Here is a 22,418-nt window from a genome sequence, read left to right as displayed (position 1 = left end):
TTTGGGGATTTTTTGAAAGTTGCACCGTTATGTGGACCTAGCCCCTCCCACATCCGTTCTACACATCGAAGGGGGTTGGAGGCAACGGAAAAATAAACAAGCGCTACCAAATATAACAATATGCATTTAATAAATATTACAAAAGTGTATAAATAAGGTGTATTAAACACATCTGTAAAATCTCAATAAGGATAAAGTTTTCATTAATCATAGGGTACATCATACGAATAATATGCTCGAATCTGGTGCAAGCCCTATTAAACAACCTGATCTCAAAACCTGAATATGAATATCTTTACTGCAAATGTGCCATACGTCCATGCATATATATTTGACCGAAATTACACAAACCTAAAACACAACAAGGCAACTATCAAGGCAGACCAGTGGTTGCAGGAATAGGCTAAATGCTAGAGCCTTTTTCGAACTTTGTACTCTTTTATTAAATCTCATGCAATCATTGCCATCATATGTAAAATACTCTATAGACTTTATAAACAAGATCTCACCAATAAAGGGTTTAAATGGGGGGCTTGCAGCACTAGCACACTATTTGGGAGACAGAGATACAAACGAATATCCACCAACAAACTTAATTTTAGAATTGGCAGAATATGTTTTGACGTATAACTATTTCAGATGATGAATACTACCTCCAAACGAATGGAACATCGATCGGCTCTACATTCGCTCCGAGGTTTGAAGAACGTTTTGTTAATAATGTAAACGAGAATCCATTTTTGAATAAAGTCCTGAAGTGGTATCGATATATTGACGAAGTTTTTTGTATATGGGAAGGAACTCAAGAAGATTTGTCAGATTTTATGGCACTACTCAATGACATTGACCCTAATCTCAAATCCACTATTGAACGTGACACTCAACGTGTTCATTATCTCGAGATGTGGATTGAGAAATCAAATGGAATCCTATCTACAACTCTGTACATAAAAGAAACGGACAGAAATACTCTATTACAGAGTGACAGCTTCCACCCTGAGCCATTAAAAAGAGGACTTCCCTAGAAGCCCGTTTTTTAGACTGCGCCGTATATGCCACTGACTCCACAGAGGATTATCTAGAAGAAGCAGCGGAAATGTGCATGAGGTTTCTAAGAAGAGGCTATTCCTCACAATGTGTGGATGAAGCTCATAATTTGGCATTGAAAAACACACGAGATGAACTGCTACAAAAAAGACCCGCTAAAGCCAAAGAACACTCCGTAATGTTCACAACTACATATACTTTGAACTCACGAAAAGTGGGAGGTGTGGTCAAGAAACACTGGCATATTTTATCATCGGATCCAGTTTTGCTATCCACCACGTATTGTGTATAAGAGAGGTCGCAATTTACGCAATAAATTGGTTCATGCCAACTGCCAGCCACAAAATAAAATGAGTCAAGCTCTTTTACGCCCTCTACCAAATGGTAGCTATAAATGCAGAGGATGCGCACAGTGCAACAATATGATAAAGTGAGAATATTTCTGCCACCCACACACAGGAAAACGGTTCCAAATAAATGATATTATTACGTGTTCCACCACCCATGTTATTTACATTATTAAATGTCCATGTGGGCTCTGTTATGTCGGTAAAACCACCCGCTCTCTCAAACAGAGGATCAGTGAACATAAAAGTTCAATCAGGAGAAATGACAGGGATTATCCAGTCGCTGTACATTTCAATGACCTGAAGCATGACATTTCTACCTTTAGATTTTGTGGCATAGAGAAAGTTAAGATATCAGATAGGGGAGGAGATATTAATAATACTCTGAGTAAAAGGGAATGTTTTGAGTTTTCACCCTCCAGACATTATTTTCTAAAGGACTTAATGATGAAATGCCTATGTATGTTATGTTGTGAATTTGAACATGAAATATGTGTCTCTTGTAGATTATTCAGACGTTTTTCGTATGATGTACCCTATGATTAATGAAAACTTGCTATGTCCTTATTGAGATTTTACAGACGTGTTTAATACACCTTATTTATACACTTTTGTAATATTTATGAAATGCATATTGTTATATTTGGTAGCACTTATTTATTTGTCCTTTGCCTCCAACCCCCTTCGATGTGTAGAACGGATGTGGGAGGGGCTAGGTCCACATAATGGTGCAACTTTCAAAAAATCCCCAAAACTCTGAAGAAGGCCGTAAACTTATTAATACGTAAGCTTATTAAAGATCGGTGATACTATCAAGAGCAGTGTGCGGTTTCCTTTTTCCTTCATCTTGTTCAATTGTTGCCATGCACCTGCAAATTAGATTGCTCAGATGTGCAAGTGCCTTTTGAATTTTGTCTAGCCATTACCACAAGCCCATCCTCCCCAGTTAAGGTTCCACCAACCTCCTGTGGATGACAGGTGACATAAACAAAACATTCTATTGGTCTAGCTCTTAAAAATCATTAGCGTTCTACCCTTAGATTGTTGATCGACCCTCAATGGTCAAAGTAACTAATAACAGGAAAGCAGTGGCTGTTGTGGCAGGCACAGAGAGAGGCTCAAACTGTTCATTCATGTAATGGTTTGTAAATGTCTCCACTGAATTACTAGACTCTCACCTGGTAGTCTTCTTTCTCTCGATGCTTTTCTGGGCAGTCTACACAAGAGTGTGCACCTCAACCCCAAATTCAAACTGTTCGTGTGGCTCTGGTTTCCTATACTCAGACCACATCTTCTCAAAATGTGAAAAGGAAAATAAATGCAGCAAGGGGGAGGAACTGAAAAGGACAGGTAAGACTGTCATATATTTTCCTTCCTCTACTACCTGTCACTGACTCCGTATACAAATGCAGCAAAAAACAACATCATGTTAATGCTGGGAAGTGGTCAACAGGCATGTCCATACCACTGCTAACCTGAAGAATGTTTTCCATCTACAGGTTCCGGGGAGTACACTTGGAAATGTGTCCCATGTCCTAATAACACATACTCTGACACTGAACATGGTCACTGAAAACAGCTAAAAATAGCCAGATGTCACTTTTAGCAGAGCTCCTCTATCATGTGAAATGTTTCTAGTGGCTCCAAAATAACTTGTAATACCTTGTCACCAACAGGTGTGGTGCACATGGACTTTTTGTGATCTTCCCTGGGAACAAGACCCATAACTCAAAATGTGGCACACATGGTATGTTGGCAATTAGTCAAACAAATCACAATCCAAAGTAATTTCCAATGTATACTAAGTATATGGACACCTGCTTGTCGAAAATCTAATTCCAAAATCATAGGTATTAATATGAAGTTCGTCCCCCCTTTGCTGCTATAAAAGCCTCCACTCTTCTGGGAAAGCGTTCCACTATATATTGAAACATTGCTGCGGGGACATGCTTCCTTTCAGCCTCGAGCATTAGTGAGGTCGGGCACTGATGTTGGGCGATTCGATGTGGCTTGCAGTCGGCGTTCCAATTCATCCCAAAGGTGTTCAATTGGGTTGAAGTCATGGCTCTGTGCAGGCCGTGAAGTTCTTCCACTACGATCTCGACAAACCCTTTCTGTATGGAATCGTCTAGAATGTCATTGTATGCTGTAGCGTTAAGATTTCACTTCACTGGAACTAAGAGGCCTAGCCCGAACCATGAAAAACAGCCCCAGATCATTATTCGTCGTCCACCAAAATTTATAGTTGGCACTATCCAGTTGGGCAGGTAGCGTTCTCCTGGCATCCGCCAAACCCAGATTTGTCCGTCTGACTGCCAGATGGTGAAGCATGATTCATCACTCCAAAGAATGCATTTCCACTGCTCCAGATTCCAATAGCGGCGAGCTTTACACCACTCCAGCCGACACTTGGCATTGCGCATGCTGATCTTAGACTTGTGTGTGGCTGCTCGGCCAATGAAACCCATTTCATGAAGCTCCCAATGAACAGTTTGTGTGCTGATGTTGCTTCCAGAGGTAGTTTGGAACTCGGTAGTGAGTGTTGCAACTGAGGACAGATAATTTTTACGCTGTACGCACTTCAGTACTCGGCGATCCCGTTCTGTGAGCTTGTGTGCCTACCACTTTGCAGCGTTGTTGCTCCTAGAAGTTTCCACTACACAATAAAAACACTTACATTTGACAGAGACAGCTCTAGCAGGGCAGAAATTTGACAAACTGACTTGTTGGTAAGGTGGCATCCTATGACGGTGCCACATTGAAAGTCACTGAACTCTTCCGTATGGGACATTCTACTGCCAATGTTTGTCTATGGAGATTGCATGGCTGTGTGATTAATTTTATATACCTGTCAGCACCGGGTGTGGCTGAACTATCCGAAACCACTAATTTGAAGGGGTGTCTACACTTTTGGCCATGTAGTCTATTTGGGTAGATCTAATTGTTTGACTGTTCATCAGCGACAGGAAGCAAAGAGGTCGGGTGTTCTATTCAGCTGATTCTGGCCATTGGCTCCTTCTTCTTTACTGTCACACTCCTGGTGTTCCTCACTCAAGCCTGCATCAGGATAATCAGACACAAGAAGCCTAAAGCCAGTGAGTAGCCTACCACAGAATAGGTTGTTGACACATTGTTGACACGGTGTGTCGGTCATTTTGAAATTCTTTGGAACATAAAGCATAGGCAACATTGTATTCTCAAATTAATTACAGTATTCAGATGTAAAGTTCAAGTTCAAATAGTGACGTGTTCAAAACAACCTTTTCACAACCCTTTCTCCCTCAGTGAACTGCCCTGCTACAAGTATTTCCATCGCTTCCTCAGATATATGTGTCTGTCCACTGTCAAAGGAGGAGTGGTGGCCTGCTCATCCAGCAGGCTTAAACCAAGGACCATGCCAGCCAGAGTCTGCTGTCAATGGAGAGTATCTCCACTGTATGATCTGACATGTGTTGCAGGAATGCTTTTATTTCAGAGATAGCATGGCAGCTAGTCCCAAGTGAACAAATTGAAGTCTTCTACAGAAACAACGTGCATTAAGCCACCTATAATTCCCCTGTATTTTGTCATCTTGTTTATCGCTTGCTTCCTTCATTCTTTCATCAATAGTAATTATTATTTCTACAGCTTTTCTTACTTTTTTTGAACAATTAATACTGTTTTTTTCCTTTTCTATTTCTTAACAGTAATAATAATACTCATGTAAATTACTGATAAGAACATTAACTGTTCTCTCAGCTATGACAAAAACATGTAGAGGCATCTTTTAATTCCTGATATTACTTTCTTTTTTTAACAAGATTTGAACAAGTGAAATCAATGCAATCAATATCAAAGGATAGAAAGAAACTATCAAAATTGAGCATAGTAAAGGGCGCAAGGAAGGAAGAGTGGATACTGAACAGAAGTAGAACAGTGGGAGAATCTCAATTTCTTCCTTGCATCCTCTCCTTGCCTCCTAAACCCATTGGAGGATAATGTCAGAAAGGCGGGACTTCTGGCTTTCTCATCCAATGGGTTTTGAGAAGGAGGGAATACTGAGGACGCGACGAGTGTACAACTGAGATTCACCCAGTGACCGCATATGAAGGGACAAAAGAAAAGAAGAGAGTATTCGTTTCTTGAAGCGTCCATTGTGCGCGGTCACAAGTCATATGACAGCACTAAGCATTTCCTCTACACTTGTGCGAACGCCACAACACTGGTCGTTTTCTGTCGAAGTTGAGTGTTAATATCAATTTCAAGATGCTGGCACTCATAAACCGTCTTTTGGACTGGTTTAAGTCCCTCTTTTGGAAAGAGGAGATGGAGTTGACTCTGGTTGGACTTCAACACTCGGGGAAAACCACATTTGTTAACGTTATAGCTGTAAGTTTTTATTTTGCTGTTAGCTAATGTTAGCAGCTAGTTATAGTAGCTATATAGTTACGTAAGCACTAACTAGCTAAGTTAGCGACTTCAGCAATATCGTCCCTCTGCTATCTATATTATTGATTGACTAGCCTATCCGACAATTGTCTTCTGCAAAGTCAGCCAGCTACGTTAACGTACAATAGCACAAGTCATACTTTGCGGCTAACCTTCCAAACTAGCTATCTACTGCTAGTTAGAGGTCTTTATTTGTGGTTTGATGGCAATATAATCAGACTGTTCACCCACTTTTTGGGAATTTGGCTAAATATTATTTTGCTCGCTAGTCAAGGTTTATTCCTAAAACATCGATTAACTAGCTAATTAGCCAATTTCCCTTTTTACTAGCTACAACAGGCCAAGCAACAGCCCACAATAGGGCGATATTATTAATGTAGTCATGTCTTTTGACGTCCAAATGTCATCTACCCAGCTGGTGATACACTCGTGCCCCCCAGTGACCAGCTCATTCATAAAATAATGCCGTGCTGACTTTCAAAAAAACGTGGTAAATAAACTTTTCCACCGTGGCTGCTTTCCAAACACTTACAAGACACCCTCTGCCACATGCCTTTGGGGGAATCCGGTCCAAATGATTAGCCAAGCAAGGGAAGTCTGCAATGTAAGGCCCTCGTTTTCATTGGGTTTTGCGAGTGAATAATTATGTTCACTCCAGGGCCTGAAACTACCCATAATTCAATTCGCGACGATTGTACATCCGCTAAAAAAACGTCAGCAATGGAGAAGTTTTGTTTAGTAAACTTTGTACAAAAATAATGAAATGCAGTACTACATGATCATTCTTAACCTAGCTCTTTATTAGCTAGCTATAACTGGCATGTTCACATATATTTTACTTTTAAAATATTTTTTAATATATATTTTTTATTAACAACAAATCAATACATAAAGCACATGAGGGAACACAAGCATACATAGATTACAAACAATGGACAATCGAGCTAGGGAGTACAATATCACATTACAATTACACAAGGACCTTAGAATAGATTTTTGGCTTATATCCAAATGTATTGATGTGTTACTAAAAATATTTGTACTATTTCCCTCACAGTCCATAGGGCTATTTACATTAATATCACAATATTTACCCCTGATACTAACCTTGGCAGAGCATCCTACTGGAAGCTAAATAGCTCATTATTAAATAATGATATAGTTAAATTTGAGGTTAAAGATCTGCTCTCACACTTTTGGGAAAGGGCTTGTGAAGAAAGATCTTATTGCAAGAACTGGGAGCTCTTTAAATTTGAGGTGTCCAAATACCTTAGAAAATATGGTAGTCATCTTACTAAGACGAGAAGAGCTGAGGAGGAAAAGGTGATCATTAAGATAACTTCCCTTTCTCAGTGGTCCCCAGCCGGCCTCTCGCGGGAGGGGAAGATGGAACTAATTGAGTTACAAAATAAACTGGATAATATATATAGATTAAAAGCAGAAGGAACCTTTATTAGATCTAGGAAAAAATGGATTGAGGAGGGAGAACAGAATTCATCCTATTTCTTTAGACTTGAGAAATTTCACTCTAAAAATAACACTATCCATAAACATTGATGGTGTTATTACAGATGACCAAAAATTAATCGCTAAATACTTTAGCAATTTTTACAGAAAATTGTATAGCTCTACGTACTGTCAGGAATCCACAGATATGTTTTTTTTTAACTCACTGAATAATGTTCACTCTCAGTGATATAGATTCTAAACAGTGTGATGAACCCATCAAAGTTGAAGAGATTAGAGTATATCAAACATCTAAAGAACAATACATCACCAAGTGTTGATGGAATTACATCATAATTTTACAAATTATTTTCTGAATAAGTAGCTCCCTTCCTATTTGAAGTATTTTTTTAGAGAGTATTAAAAACAATGTTCTCCCTCCTACAATGAGTCAGGGGTTAATAACACTGATACCTACTAATAAAGAAGTGCTGCTCATTGATAACCGGTGTCTAATTTGTCTTCTTAATAATGACTATAAGATATTAGCCTTACTACTTGCAAAAATAATTAAAGAAGTCCTGGATGCAATCATTGATGAAACACAGTCTGGCTTAATGAGGAACAGACATATTTCTAACAATGTCAGACTAGTATTAGACATACTTGACTACTCAGACCTAATAACCGAGGATAGCTTCATATTATTTTTAGATTTTTATAAAGCATTTGACATAGTAGAGCATCAGTTTCTCTTCCACTCCCTTGAGAGACTTGGCTTTGGGGATTTTTTTCTGTAAGGCTATTAAGACTATGCAAATGGTAACAGCTCTATCAAATTGAAATATGGAACCTCACCTAGATTTGAGTTAAAGAGAGGACAACCTTGCCTAATTCCTATCTCCCCGTATCTGTTTTTATTAATCACCCAACTTCTTGCAAATTCTTTAAATAATAGTCCTGTAAGGTATTTCCATAGCTGGTAAAGAAATTATTATAAGCCAGCTGGCTGATGGTACTACACTTTTTCTGAAAGACCCTAACCAAATTCCCATATCGATCAATGTGATTACAATCCTTTTCCAAAGCATCTGGTCTATAACTTAACATTAATAAATATGAACTCATAGCTGTCAAAGATTGTGTGACACCTTCATATTATGGTATTCCAGTCAAATAAGAACTTACATATTTAGGCATAACCATTACAAAGGATCAAAAGTCTAGAGGCTTACTACATTTTAACCCTCTTATTAAAAATACCCAGAAGAAGCTAAATCAATGGCTACAGAGGGACTTATCTTTAAAAGGTAGAGTCCTAATAACCAAGGCTGAAGGTATCTCTAGACTAACATATGGCGCTCTATCTTTATATCTTGACAGTAAAATAAGGAGATAAGGAGATAGACCAGATGCTTTTCAACTTTCTTTGGAGAAACCGTACCCATTACATTAGGACAACTGTTGTGATGAACACCTATGAGAATGGTGGACTGAATTTTCTCGACTTTACTACTTTAAATAATACTTTTAATATCAATTGGATAAAACAATTCCTAAGAAGACTCACTTCTATCTAGAATTTTATTCCTCATCATGTCTTCTCTAATTTTGGTGACCTAACTTCATGTTTTTTTGCAATTATAATATTGACAAAATTCCAGTGAAACTTTCTGCTTTTCATCGGCAGGTTTTCTTGTCATGGTCCTTAATTTATAAACACAAATTTTCTCCACACAGATATTATACATGGAATAATCGGGATATATTGTATAAAAATACTTCTTTGTTTTTAGAATATTGATTCCGAAATGATGTCCTATTGGTGAGCCAACTGGTAAATGCAGAGGGTCTTTTACTCAGTTATAAGGAATTCTTATCACTTTACAAGGTCCCTGTAACACCTGAAGAGTTTGCAATTGTTTTAGATGCCATTCCCTCAGGTGTTGCTCTGTTATTCAGGAATGTGTCAAGACCTGACCCTCAGAGCCTACCTTCTTTTGACCCTGTTGACTCATCAGTAGGAAAGATTTGTTTCCCTTTTGGTCCATTCAACAACAGAGCGATACAAACCTTGTTTCAGCAGGATGTTGTATCTATTTATGTCATGCCTTATTGGAATGGATTTATTGATAATATCTGTTGGAAAAAAGTTTGGATGTTGCCACACACACTTGTTAACAAAATTAAGGAAGTTTCCTTTAAAATGATTCATAAATATTATCCTGCCAGCCACTATATGAAGAAGTTTAAGGAAAACCTTTTGTGACGCAACACTGTTTCTGGGTGGTCATCTTTTTTGGCATTGTATTCATGTAAGAAAACTGTGGCAAGACATCAGTAGATTTATAATTGAACACATTTATGAAGATTTTACACTATTGTGGAGAGATGTACTGCTTGGATTCTTTACATACGATAGAAATAAGCTGAAACATTTTTATGTAATTCATTTCATTATTCTTTTGGCCAAATTTCATATACACAAATGTAAATTTACAAACAAATAAACACATTTTCTTACCCTACAAAAATAAATGGAACTGTATTTTAAATACTCTACTAACAAAAAAGCTTTTAGAATTGTAACTTTATGTATGTCCCTTAAGGTCCTTGTGTAATTATGTGATATTGTACCCCCTAGCTCGATTGTCCATTGTATATAATCTATATATACCTGTGTTCCCTCATGTACTTTCTGTATGGATTTGTTGTTAATAATTTTAAAAAATAGGGAGGAAGGAATGATTTTTAAATGGACTTCCCTTGCCCGGAAATTCGTCACTTGTTCATCCCGCGATTGTCTTTTCAGCCACCAGTAGCTTGTGGGTTCCTTAAATGCAATAGTCAATTATGATTGTGTGTCTACTTACATTAAATATAATTATTAATATATGCCTACTGTATGATAGCTAGCAAATTAATTATCAAAATAATGTTAGCCTGCCTACCTGGAACTTCTGAAGGATGTTTTATTTCTACAATTCCCAAAAGCTAACCGAACAAAAACATAATTACCGTCATGTGCATTAGTAGCACAATTTCTAACTTATTTACATTTGTTTTTTACTCGTACGTGTATGTTGACTCTATATTGACGTTGAGGTTTTATGTTTTGGCGGATGTACAATCATCGCGAATTGAATTACTGTGCGTTTCAAGCCCAGTAGTGAACGTAATTGTACACTCTCAAACTCCATTAAAAACAAGGGCTTGCGTTGCAAACTTCCCTTGCTTGGCTAATCATTTGGACCGACGACCAAAATGGCTGCGGGGATTCCCCCAAGGGCATAAGGCGAGGGTAAGTGGACGAGAGTGTGTCTTCTATGAGTTTGAAACGCAGCCAAAGTAGACTATAGAATGACGTGTTGCATCGTCACGTCCGAGTGTACCTTAAATGTCCCTTTCCAAAGTGAGGAAGAGGGATGATAAGAGAGGTAACGACCTTGGTGGAAATCTTGATGTTGACCTTAAAAACAACCAACCTAAAGCTATTAATGTATATAGTAAGCTAATGTATCTAGTTAGCACTCATGTTACCCATAGCTGGTTATCTAGTTTTATAGTTTGGTAATTTATTCCAGAAGTAGTATTAGCCACTCTAGCATGGTGGTGGAAAAGTGTTTTTATTAAGAATTTGCAAATTTGTCATTTTTTGGGGGGGAGTGCCAATTTGATCGGTTTAATTAAGGGAGAAACTGACGCCTTTGCAGCTTAATTGGAGGATGTTTTATGAACGAGCCAAACATCAGGAATAATGCCCTCTGGTGGACATTTAGGCTGGGCTATAAAAAAAACTGTTATTGAAAAAAGCTATTTCTCCAGCAAGAAGGTTGCAAGGCCTATCTGGGATTGGTTTGAGTGGGGAGGGGAAAACTGAAAATGTGCTGTTATTGGCAGAGAGGTTTGGAACTCTTTTATTGGTTTATTAACTCATTTACCGCATGATGATGTCACCATGGAAGGCTAAAACTCCCTTCTACTTAAACAGGCTGACATTTCCGTCTGTCTTCAAACATCTCTTACACTAAAAGGGCATTATCATAATATTCACAATTTCACAGTATTATTCCAACCTAATAAAGAAAAACCCTTGAATGAGTAGGTGTGACCAAACTTTTGACTGGTACTGTATGTGTGTGTATATATACATACACACAAACCTACTCATTCAAGGGTTTTATATTTGTACTATTTTCTACATTGTAGAATAATAGTGATGACATCAACACTATGAAATAACACATGGAATCATGTAGTAACTAAAAAAGTTTTAAACATGTTTTAGTTTCTTCAAAGTAGCCACCATTTGTCTTAATGACAGCTTTTCACACTCTTGGCATTCTCAAGCATCATTATGTTGTCATCCAGAGTCACATTTTATTTTCCAAGCTATAGCACACAATATTTAGCGTATAGCAGGTTTTCAAAGGACCAAAGAGTTTGGTCTGACTTGTATTTACATTTTTGGCATGGAAAAAACATTGTTATGCTGGTACCGTCACAGCCCTTACTGCTCACGTCCTCGCTCCTCACCTTCTCAAAACCCATTGGAAAAGGTCAGAGGGGAGGAACCTTTGGCTTTCTCCTCCAATGGGTTTTGAGAAGGTGCCGAGGAGAATGCAGTTCAGATTCTCCCACAGTCTTCACTCTCAATGACTCACAGCTAACACCCACTAAACTGTATACCCAACCAATAAATTTGATTTTCAGCTAGTTGCGTTGGCTAAACAAACAGGCCAGGGTCTCTTATACAATCATTTTGTCATTAGTGTTACAACTAGGGTTTCTCAAAAGCTGAATATTAGGCCTTGGAAATCGTGATCCTTTCCTCTTGAGATCACAGCGGTTTGGATGTGCAAGATCAAAGACAGAAAGACGCTAGCTGACCAGAACAGTTCCAACAGAACAGAATGAGATGAACTTGAAGACCTATGCAGTGGAGGCTGCTGAGGGGAGGATGGCTCACAATAATGGCTGGAATAGAGTGGTATCAAACACATAAACACATGATTTATCACTCCATTCTGTGCTCTGATTCCCTGCAGCAGCATTCTTGCCTCAAAACACCCAGTCATTGTTTCTACTGTATCTAACAACATAATAAAGATGAATGAGAAATTGTTCACGATTTGATACCTAAACTTTTCCAGGTAGCCTATAATTCCAGGTATTTCTTATAGGATGTAGAGAGAGTAACACTACGGACTTATTCTGAGTCAGTCAGTGTTGTAGTGAATGAGATGCATGACGTTGATGGGGAAGTGCCCATGTGGTTAGTTGTAATATGTTAGGGTGGTGGTGTTTCCAGCCAGGCTTCACTCACGAGACCACTGCACTCACTTCTACTTTGGCCTGGTCAGGTGACTAATCAAGTCATGGTGGTTACTAATGTGCGGCAGACAAAGCATATGTCTTGCTCAGAGACTGTTTGGGTTCAAGTAAAGGGCAAGGACAGTTGACTCCAGAATGACTTCAATTGTTTCTCTGTCCTGTCATCGAGAGTGTAGTCTATGATTTAGGGTTGGTTAAAAAGACACCATTCGCATTGCTCTTTTAAAGGCCCAGTGCATTCAAAAATGTGATATTTCTGTGTTTTATATTTCCACACGGCGGTTGGAATAATATTGTGAAAATTATGAAAATGCCCTTTTTTAGTGTAAGAGCTGTTTGAAAGACCACCTGAAATGTCAGCCTGTATTGGTGGGATGGAGTTTTGGTTAATAGACCAATAAGACTTCCAAACCTCTTGTACTTGTTATTGGTTACTCACTGTGTGTGTATTCCTCATGTCACTATTTCTAGATTTTATTTTTTATCTTTAATTCTGCATTGTTGGAAAAGGACCCGTAAGTAAAAATGTTACTGTTAGGCTACACCTGTTGTTTAAGATGCATGTGACAAATACAAAGTTGATTTGCCAATAACAGCTATTTTTCAGTTTTCCCCTCCCCACTTAGACCACTCCCAGTCAGTCCGAGCACAATTCTTGCTTGAGAAATTGCTAAAAAGCTATTAAAAAAGAATAATAATTCAATCACAAGAATTGTTACCCAGAAATGATGTAATGCGTTAAAAATGTCTGCATTGGACCTTTAAATTCCCTCTGCCTCCCTGCACCTATTCTTCTCATAAGACAGGGTTCTTAGGCGATAGACTTTTATTTAACCAGCTAGGCCAGTTGAGAACAAGTTCTGAGAACAAGTTCTCATTTACAACTGTGGCCTGGCCAAGATAAAGCAAAGCGACAAAACAACACAGAGTTACACATAGGATAAACAAAATTACAGTCAATAACACAATAGAACAATCAATATAGAGTGTGTGCAAATGGAGTAAGGAGGTCAAGCAATAAATAGGACATAGTAGCGAAGTAATTACAATTTAGCAAATTAGCACTGAAGTGCAGATGATGGTGATGTGCAAGTAGAAATACTGTTGTGCAAAAGAGCAAAAATGTAAATTAAAACGATATGGGGATGAGGTAGGTAGTTGGGTGGGCTATTTACAGATGGGCTGTGTACAGCTGCAGCAATCGGTAAGCTGCTCAGATAGCTGATGCTTAAAGTTAGTGAGGGAGATATGTATCCAACTTCATCGATTTTTGCAATTAGTTCCAGTCATTGGCAGCAGAGAACTGGAAGGAAAGGTGGCCAAAGTGGGTGTTGGCTTTAGGGATGACCAGTGAGATATACCTGCTGGAGGGCGCGCTACGGGTGGGTGTTGTTATGGTGACCAGTGAGCTGAGATAAGGCGGAGCTTTACCTAGCAAAGACTTATAGATGACCTGGAGCCAGTGGGTCTGGCGACGAATATGTAGCGAGGGCCAGTCGATGAGAGCATACAGGTCGCGGCGGTGGGTGGTATATGGGGCTTTAGTGACAAACGGACAAATTGTCTCCTTTAAAATCTGAAACTTGTCTGCATTCCAAACATATTTCCTCTAGAGGTTGTGACCCCTTACAAGCCTTAGAAATGAATAAATTAACATTATTTTGAAAGGATTTCTGTCAAAAAAATTTTACATAAGGGAGGCACTTGTGCAAATACCACTAAACTTTTAGCAGGTGAGCAGTTTTTTTTACAACAGGAATTGTGCAAAATATGGGGTGTGTTCCAGAGTGCGCTCCAGGTCATTCGTAAATTCTGAGCGTTGTCAGATTGTCTGTTAGTAAATTCAGAGTGTTTCGCTCTCACAGCGTTCAGAGCACACTGGACGCTCTGGCCGAGTTCGCTAGCTACTTGCAGACACAAATGAGAGAACACCTCACTCTGACCATTTTACTCACCCTAGCAGAGCTGGTTATCTAGACCGTTGGTGACCTAACTGCTGCTGGCAACAATTGAATAACTTTTTTTTGCAGACGTTGAATCGGTCTTATTCATCGGGTGTTGGGCATTCGTAAATTCATCATTTATTTCGCACTCTGGCACATTCAGGCGAGTGCTGTCAAATCTGAGTAGATAGCCAGTGTGAATTTACAAACACAACCCAGCCACGACAATTAGGTTTATGTCTCTGGTATACCATTTTAGTTAGGCCTTGTATACAGGTGGCAATTCCAGAGGACATGTTAGAATTAGGAACACTTTGACCTAGCTTTTCCATGTTTATTCCATGTCAGCTCAGCTTGTTCCATGTCAGCTCAGCTTGTACAATCACTCAAAAGTGATCAATGGTCTTTTCTCTTCTTGTTCAGTCTGGGCATTTTAGTGAAGACATGATTCCTACAGTTGGATTCAACATGAGGAAGATCACAAAAGGCAACGTTAACATCAAGGTAGGTCTTCAGTCACTACAGTATGTAGGCTACTGTAATGTTTCACAGTGGCAATCTATACCTACTGCATGATTGAAAAAATGTGTGACCTCTGCTTTTCCAGATCTGGGATATAGGAGGGCAGCCGAGGTTCAGGAGCATGTGGGAACGTTACTGTCGGGGAGTTAACGCAATTGTGTGAGTATCTGAGTTTGTCCATTTGTCAGTCTGCATGGGTACAATTTATATTCGGGAAGAGTACAGGACTGTTGATTGTTCGGTTTGTCTTAAGAGACACGTTCAGTGAATACCAGTCAATGGTCGAACATTGAGTTGGGTATGTTTTGAGCACGTCCAATTCTTTAAAGTATACATAACATTATTTTTTATGCGTTTGTCAACTTGTGCCATGTCTTTTAAATATTTGATTCCTTTAGATACATGGTGGATGCAGCTGACCGTGAGAAGGTAGAGGCTTCCAGGAATGAGCTGCACAATTTGTTAGACAAGCCTCAGTTGCAAGGAATTCCTGTAAGTAAGCCTACACTTCTGAAACTGCTGAATTGAATTAATTCATGTAAATGACAGTTTCTTAATATGATCAGCAAGCATTTCTGCCACATGAGCTAAACTGTGGTTTGGCTTTTTAGATTTTGGTTCTTGGCAACAAAAGAGATATCCCCAGTGCTCTAGACGAGAAGCAGCTCATTGAAAACATGTGAGTATGAAGAGAAAAGATGAGGTGTTTCCTAGTAGTAAACCCACAGAAGTAATCACACAACATCTGATGCATCTTAGCTGAGGTAGTGTGAATCAACTCTACACCCCCTTTTTTAAAAGTTGAGTATACTCATTCTAACTAAATGACGGAGGAGGACTCCCTCTCTTATTGTGCCTTGATTGATTTGTATTGCCAACACATGTATACACACTGTACATACATTTTAAAAAGTGATGGGGATTTCACAAAGTCAGACTTATTTCCATTGTGGTCCCCCCCCCTCCCCGATTTGAAAAGTCTGGAGATGGATATTGAACATTGCCATTGAGTACAAGCTGAGCCTTTCTATATTCTGATCATGTGCTTCTCATAATATTTCAGGTTTAACAGGGTACTTATGAAATGGTGATGGCATCACTGATGTCACAATTGTTTCTTCTACAAACTTTTAAACAACAGCTTTTCAGTTTCCTTCCATGCTGTGTCCTTGGCTGTGCTTATCCACTTCAAGATGGATACACTAATATAGTAGCAGTACAAAGACATTCATCACACACAATTACTTTTTAAAAGATGCACTATGCAGAAATCATTCCACCATTTCCTGGTTTCTACAATTCTAATAATTTGCCATAATTTCAGTTTGTGACAAAACAAGCAGTCCATTGTGTAGAGTCATTGTACAAAAAGTAAACTTAAAAAAACGGAAAGCATTAAAATAGTGCACATAGAACAGATCTACCGCTTTGACTCACTTTCAATGAGAATGAAAGATCTATAACTGACATTTCTATGTGAATTTGGTCAGGTCCCCAAGAAGTTAGATATTGTAGTCACATTTTCTATTTTTTTTTTCTTATGACCATAACTACCTTGGAAGATTAGTTACCATTATTGAAGTACTTTGCTGGAGTTTAACACTGCTATCCTTTTAATCTCACATCAGCAAAGACCTAATGGTTTTATTTTAGAAGAGAAGTTATGATTTGTGACTTTCTAGGCATGCCTTTTTTATAAGCTTTGTTTTCCTTTTTCATAGAGAAACATTGCATTATTCTGTCACTTGTACCAAATACAGTACAGTATGAAGATGGGCAGAAACGGCTTCTCCCGTAGAAATCCCTGATCACGCTTGTAGGTGACGTTGGCTAGCTAAGCTCATGCACAGAAACACGTCATCGGGTTTGAAGGTTGTCTTGTGCCAAACTGCACATTTACAGGCCATCAAATCAAAAGCACTCCTTTAACTACAATTACCATAATCCATTGCACGCCTTCTTGTCTGGTCTGTGTTCCTTTTATGCCTGCTACGTTAGGAGAGAGGGAGAAAGAGAGAGCAGTTGCTGCGCTAGGTATCTTTACCTGAAAGTACATAATCTAAGTGATAGTTGGTATTCAGAAGTAAGCGCTATTTACTTTGAAGAACTACCAAAATACTAATTTTGTCAGACAGCATAGGCAGCAGCTCTATAGAGATGACTTGGAATTAAGTAATAAAATAAAACAAATGTAATATACACAACTGAAATATTTTATTAAAGTATAGTAATGTGAATTAATGGTTATTAAGTGATAAGCAGTAATGGGCAGTCACTAACCATCACTTTTATGGATTGTTTTATGGCATTCAACCCACATAATCACAAACCGTGATTTTTTTAAATAATCTAATCAAAACCGAACCGATCTCAAAAGCACTAGTCGCTCAGCACTAACTAATTAAGTCATTGGCTCGAATGTTGTGCCTTTACATTTCGAGAAAATGAACTAAGAATGTTTCACTTCTCAAACCCCAGCCTGGTCTGCTTCGCAAGATTTCCCAGAAGTCTTGTGATGTTGCACCTCTGGGTTTAGAAACTCCTTGCTAGTACTCTACTGCTTTTAGAAATGATACAGGTTTTCAAAAGGAAACAGCTCCCTCTGTTGGCCAGTTAATATTAACACCAACATCACAGTTGATGGCAGGTTATCAGTTTTCTTTACCGCTTTCTTTCTACAGGAACTTGGCAGCCATTCAAGACAGAGAGATTTGCTGCTACTCCATTTCCTGCAAAGAGAGAGACAACATAGGTGAGTAAGATGGTGATGGTGGAATGGTTTGCTTGTCTGAGTGGAAGGCTGGAGGAGAGGAAACAAATTAATAATAACATGGTGCACCCAAAGTGGCTACATATATACACTTGTGTATTCCGAATCATACTTACCCACCACTGTAGGCGTCTCGTGTTTCACCTGCTGTCTCTCCTGTCTCACACTGACCCCCATGCGTCTCCTGCCTTCCAGATATCACACTGCAGTGGCTCATCCAACAATCAAAATCTGTGAGAAGCTGAAAGTACAGGAACTCTGTCCTCCCAGCTCCATCTTCCATGTTACCCTCATGCCACACCCTGTTCGCGCTCTGTTCACACATGTACAGTGTTCCCTCCAACTCCGATGCTGCACTGTGCCCCCTGCCCGTTCCTCCCTGTTGTTCTAATTCTATCCAATGATTCTCCCCCACAAACCCCCATACCTCTGCACTACTAAAAGATGGTAGCCCCTGGTCAATGCCAAATACCACATCCCATGAGTCACAGAATGGGCATTATACCTCTGCCATGAGGTGCTACTTCAGTCTCTTGAACGGAGAGAGGTTTAGTCTGTCAGCCTTTTTCATTCTATGGGCTGAACGACAGGTGTTTCCCACACCTGTAAGTCCAACTGTTTATAACACTAGTGTAGCGATCCTACACCCTCAGGATGGGTTGTTTAGCCACTGACTGGGGCCTCATCATTATACATGTTCTCCAGACAGTCCTGTGTGAAGCTATAGGGAAAATAAGACATACACTACATGACCAAAAGTATGTGGACACCTGCTCGTCAAACATTCATTCCAAAATCATGGGCATTAATATGGAGTTGGTCCCTCCTAGGCCTGGCTCACAGTCAGCTGTCCTATTCATCAAAAAAGGTGTTTGATGGGGTTGAGGTCAGGGCTCTGTGCAAGCCAGTCAAGTTCTTCCACGCCGATCTCGACAAACCATTTCTGTATGGACCTCACTTTGTGCACGGGGGCATTGTCATGCTAAAACAGGGAAGGGCATTCCCAAAACTGTTGCAACAAAGTTGGAAGCACAGAATTATCTAGAATGTCATTGTATGTTGTAGTGTTAAGATTTCCCTTCACTGGAACTAAGGGGCCTAGCTTGAACCTTGAAAAACAACACCAGACCATTAGTCCTCCTCCAAACTTTACAGTTGGCATTATGCATTTGGGCAGGTAGCGCTTTCCTGGCATCCGCAAAAACCCAGATTTGTCCGTCGGACTGCCAGATGATGAAGCGTGATTAATCACTCCAGAGAAGGCGTTTCCACTGCTTCATTGTCCAATAGCGGCGAGCTTTACACCACTCCAGCTGACGCTTGGCATTGTGCATGGTGATCTTAGGCTTGTGTGCAGCTGCTCGACCATGGGAAACCCATTTCATGAAGCTCCTGACGAACAGTTATTGTGCCGATGTTGCTTCCAGAGGCAGTTTGGAACTCGGTAGTGAGTGATGCAACTGAGTACAGACGGCAGTCCCGTTCTGTGCGCTTGTGTGGCTTACCACTGAGCCGTTGTTGCGCAAAGAAGTTTCCACTTCACAATAACAGCACTTACAGTTGACCAGGGGAGAAATTTGACGAACTGACTTGTTGGAAAGATGGCATCCTATGATGGTGCCATGTTTAAAGTGACTGAGCTCTTCAGTACGTGCCATTCCACTGCCAATGTTTGTCTATGGAGATTGCATGTCAGTGTGCTTTATTTTATACACCCGTCAGCAGCGGGTGTGGCTGAAATAAACAAATCCACTCATTTGAAGGGGTGTCCACATACGCTTGTATATATATAGTGTATGTTAATATGTCACTGGGAAAGTAAATGGACTTTCTGGTTTCCAATCTTGTCTCTGTCATGTTCTACTGTGAGATTAACTGCTTTATGGCCTTTGCCTTTTTTTTGGCAAATCAAATTTTTTAGCAATGAATTATGTAAATAGTTCAGTAGCTAGGTATGTACAAATATCAAGCTGTTAAGATTTTTACTTATGTGAGCGCATATGGATATTTTATATTAATGTACTGATGGTCAAGATAGTGGGTTGGTTGTGTGGTTATCAGCCTTGTTTGTAATTTGCCTCAGTGAAGTGATGTCTACTGCGGTCAATGAGCTGAGAGAGAGTGGCAGAATTCAAAGTGCCTTGTGCAATATCTCATCTCTGAAGCAAACAGCATGCAAAGTGTGCCTTCCTGAGCAAAGAGAAAACACCACTCCTATATATTCAAGAAATCGAAAGGCATTCTTGTTAATTTAGACATTGTACTGTTATCGTTGTTCACCCTCAGTTGCAATATTTTCGGTGGCGCATTTTTGAAATATATATTTATGGTGTCATTACTTTTTATGTTATCTGGGTGGATAAAAAACATAAACTATGCTTAAAGATGAACTTTGTCATTAAAATTAAGGACAACATTTGACTACACTCATTGGACTAATACTTGTATCAATAATCATAGCCTACTACCAATAGTCTCGAACTATGATTTTAACTCGAAAACATCAGATTCGCAAACAAATATCGGAAAGTGAAAAAAATAAGATTTTCATACCTCCAGATTGGTTTTGACATGGGTATTTTCTGACTCTTCACCTGTCTGAGCCTCTCCTTTTTAATGCTTGTGGGTGTTTTCTATTGGTGCAAAGGTGATATTGCTTGACACACGGCAAGACTGACATGCATGGTAGCCAATTGCTGAAACGCGCCTGCCCCCTCTTTCTTGAAGACATACCTGGAGCTCCAATCACACCTTAAAACCGGGAACATTTCAAAGTCATAATTATAAACCCCGCCTGTTTCTTTCATGTTTTAAAATTAGATTTTAACCGTAACCACACTGCTAATCTTATGCCTAACCTTCAATTAACATAACATATCTTAACAAACTCATGAATTGTTACCATATAGACATTTTACATTGTGGCAACCGATGGGCTGGGTTTGTTGAGAAAGTGTGGCGCGCAATCAACGTTTTCAGACAATTTAGCCTAGGTGGCTTTGAAGCAATACACGGAAGACAATTCAGCCATTTATTCATCAAAGATTGTCGATTTGAACTATGTATTTTAAGACCGATCCAGAACAAAGATGCAATGGAAGTCGATACTGGTTGGTTTCGTACTCAGACTGACTTTCAAGTAGTCTACTATAGCTAGCGTTTGGACTGGGACCTAGCTGGGGGTTCAACTTCCCCCTAAATTTAAATGGAGAAGCACAAAGCAGGACCTCTTGTGCCAAACTTGGTGAAGAAGATTCACCTAAGAAGAAGTCTTACCTTAGCCTCTTTGAAGGGAACAGAGATGACAGGAGATATAGCTCCTTCCCGGATACACTCAAGTTAAAGATGAAAGTTATGGCATGTTCTACTTTGGATAGACAACTACATGAAATATGCCTTTCCCGAAGATGAGCTCAATTCCATTGACTGTCAAGGGAGAGGTCCTGACGTTCTCAACCCGTGAGTATAGGCCTAGAACCAATCTGTCAACCCGTGAGTATAGGCCTAGAACCAATCTGTCAACCCGTGAGTATAGGCCTAGAACCAATCTGGTAACCCGTGAGTATAGGCCTAGAACCAATCTGTCAACCCGTGAGTATAGGCCTAGAACCAATCTGGTAACCCGTGAGTATAGGCCTAGAACCAATCTGTCAACCCGTGAGTATAGGCCTAGAACCAATCTGGTAACCCGTGAGTATAGGCCTAGAACCAATCTGGTAACCCGTGAGTATAGGCCTAGAACCAATCTGGTAACCCGTGAGTATAGGCCTAGAACCAATCTGGTAACCCGTGAGTATAGGCCTAGAACCAATCTGTCAACCCGTGAGTATAGGCCTAGAACCAATCTGGTAACCCGTGAGTATAGGCCTAGAACCAATCTGGTAACCCGTGAGTATAGGCCTAGAACCAATCTGGTAACCCGTGAGTATAGGCCTAGAACCAATCTGGTAACCCGTGAGTATAGGCCTAGAACCAATCTGTCAACCCGTGAGTATAGGCCTAGAACCAATCTGGAAACCCGTGAGTATAGGCCTAGAACCAATCTGGTAACCCGTGAGTATAGGCCTAGAACCAATCTGGTAACCCGTGAGTATAGGCCTAGAACCAATCTGGTAACCCGTGAGTAACCCATTTCCGGAGACCTTCTCCCTTACCTCACCTCGCTCATCAACTCATCCCTGACCGCTGGCTACGTCCCTCCCGTCTTCAAGAGAGCGAGAGTTGCACCCCTTCTGAAAAAACCTACACTCGATCCCTCCGATGTCAACAACTACAGACCAGTATCCCTTCTCTCTTTTCTCTCCAAAACTCTTGAGCGTGCCGTCCTTGGCCAGCTCTACCGCTATCTCTCTCAGAATGACCTTCTTGATCCAAATCAGTCAGGTTTCAAGACTAGTCATTCAACTGAGACTGCTCTTCTCTGTATCACGGAGGCGCTCCGCACTGCTAAAGCTAACTCTCTCTCCTCTGCTCTCATCCTTCTAGACCTATCGGCTGCCTTCGATACTGTGAACCATCAGATCCTCCTCTCCACCCTCTCCGAGTTGGGCATCTCCGGCGCGGCCCACGCTTGGATTGCGT

At 39.9% G+C, this 22,418-nt stretch overlaps 1 protein-coding gene and 1 long non-coding RNA gene across 3 annotated transcripts; one reads left to right on the top strand and one right to left on the bottom strand.

The window, feature by feature from the left end:
• The first annotated feature begins 5,529 nt into the window (after positions 1-5,529).
• Positions 5,530-20,263, top strand: LOC118388279 (ADP-ribosylation factor-like protein 8B-A). Of its 2 annotated transcripts, none has more exons than XM_035777159.2 (7): positions 5,530-5,762; positions 14,969-15,049; positions 15,153-15,226; positions 15,466-15,559; positions 15,679-15,746; positions 17,749-17,819; positions 18,033-20,263. In XM_035777159.2, exons 1-7 carry the CDS (start codon positions 5,640-5,642, stop codon positions 18,080-18,082), a joined length of 561 nt encoding a protein of 186 aa, XP_035633052.1. In that variant the 5' UTR covers positions 5,530-5,639; the 3' UTR covers positions 18,083-20,263. The 2 variants fall into 2 exon arrangements, with proteins under 2 accessions (XP_035633052.1, XP_035633051.1); XM_035777158.2 differs by lacking the exon at positions 5,530-5,762 and adding an exon at positions 10,092-10,569.
• On the bottom strand, positions 15,680-18,078 carry LOC127932137 (uncharacterized). The gene is made up of 2 exons (XR_008144213.1): positions 17,954-18,078; positions 15,680-17,796 (listed from the first exon to the last, which is right to left on the bottom strand). It is a non-coding gene; the product is annotated as an uncharacterized LOC127932137 (long non-coding RNA).
• Positions 20,264-22,418: the final 2,155 nt, after the last annotated feature.

The sequence above is a fragment of the Oncorhynchus keta genome, chromosome 10 (assembly GCF_023373465.1).
Source record: "Oncorhynchus keta strain PuntledgeMale-10-30-2019 chromosome 10, Oket_V2, whole genome shotgun sequence".
Classification (NCBI taxonomy): domain Eukaryota; kingdom Metazoa; phylum Chordata; class Actinopteri; order Salmoniformes; family Salmonidae; genus Oncorhynchus; species Oncorhynchus keta.
Note: the sequence above shows the minus strand (reverse complement) of the source record. Positions and strands in the feature narration are given on the sequence as shown.

What these genes read in the sequence shown, in the direction of transcription:
- LOC118388279 (XM_035777158.2), top strand. Translation starts at nt 10,291, where the DNA reads ATGTGCATTAGTAGCACAATTTCTAACTTATTTACATTTGTTTTTTAC. An exon ending in AAGCAGCTCATTGAAAACAT is followed by an intron (nt 15,747 to 17,748) that starts GTGAGTATGAAG and finishes TTCTTTCTACAG; the next exon opens with GAACTTGGCAGCCATTCAAG. An exon ending in CAAAGAGAGAGACAACATAG is followed by an intron (nt 17,820 to 18,032) that starts GTGAGTAAGATG and finishes CCTGCCTTCCAG; the next exon opens with ATATCACACTGCAGTGGCTC.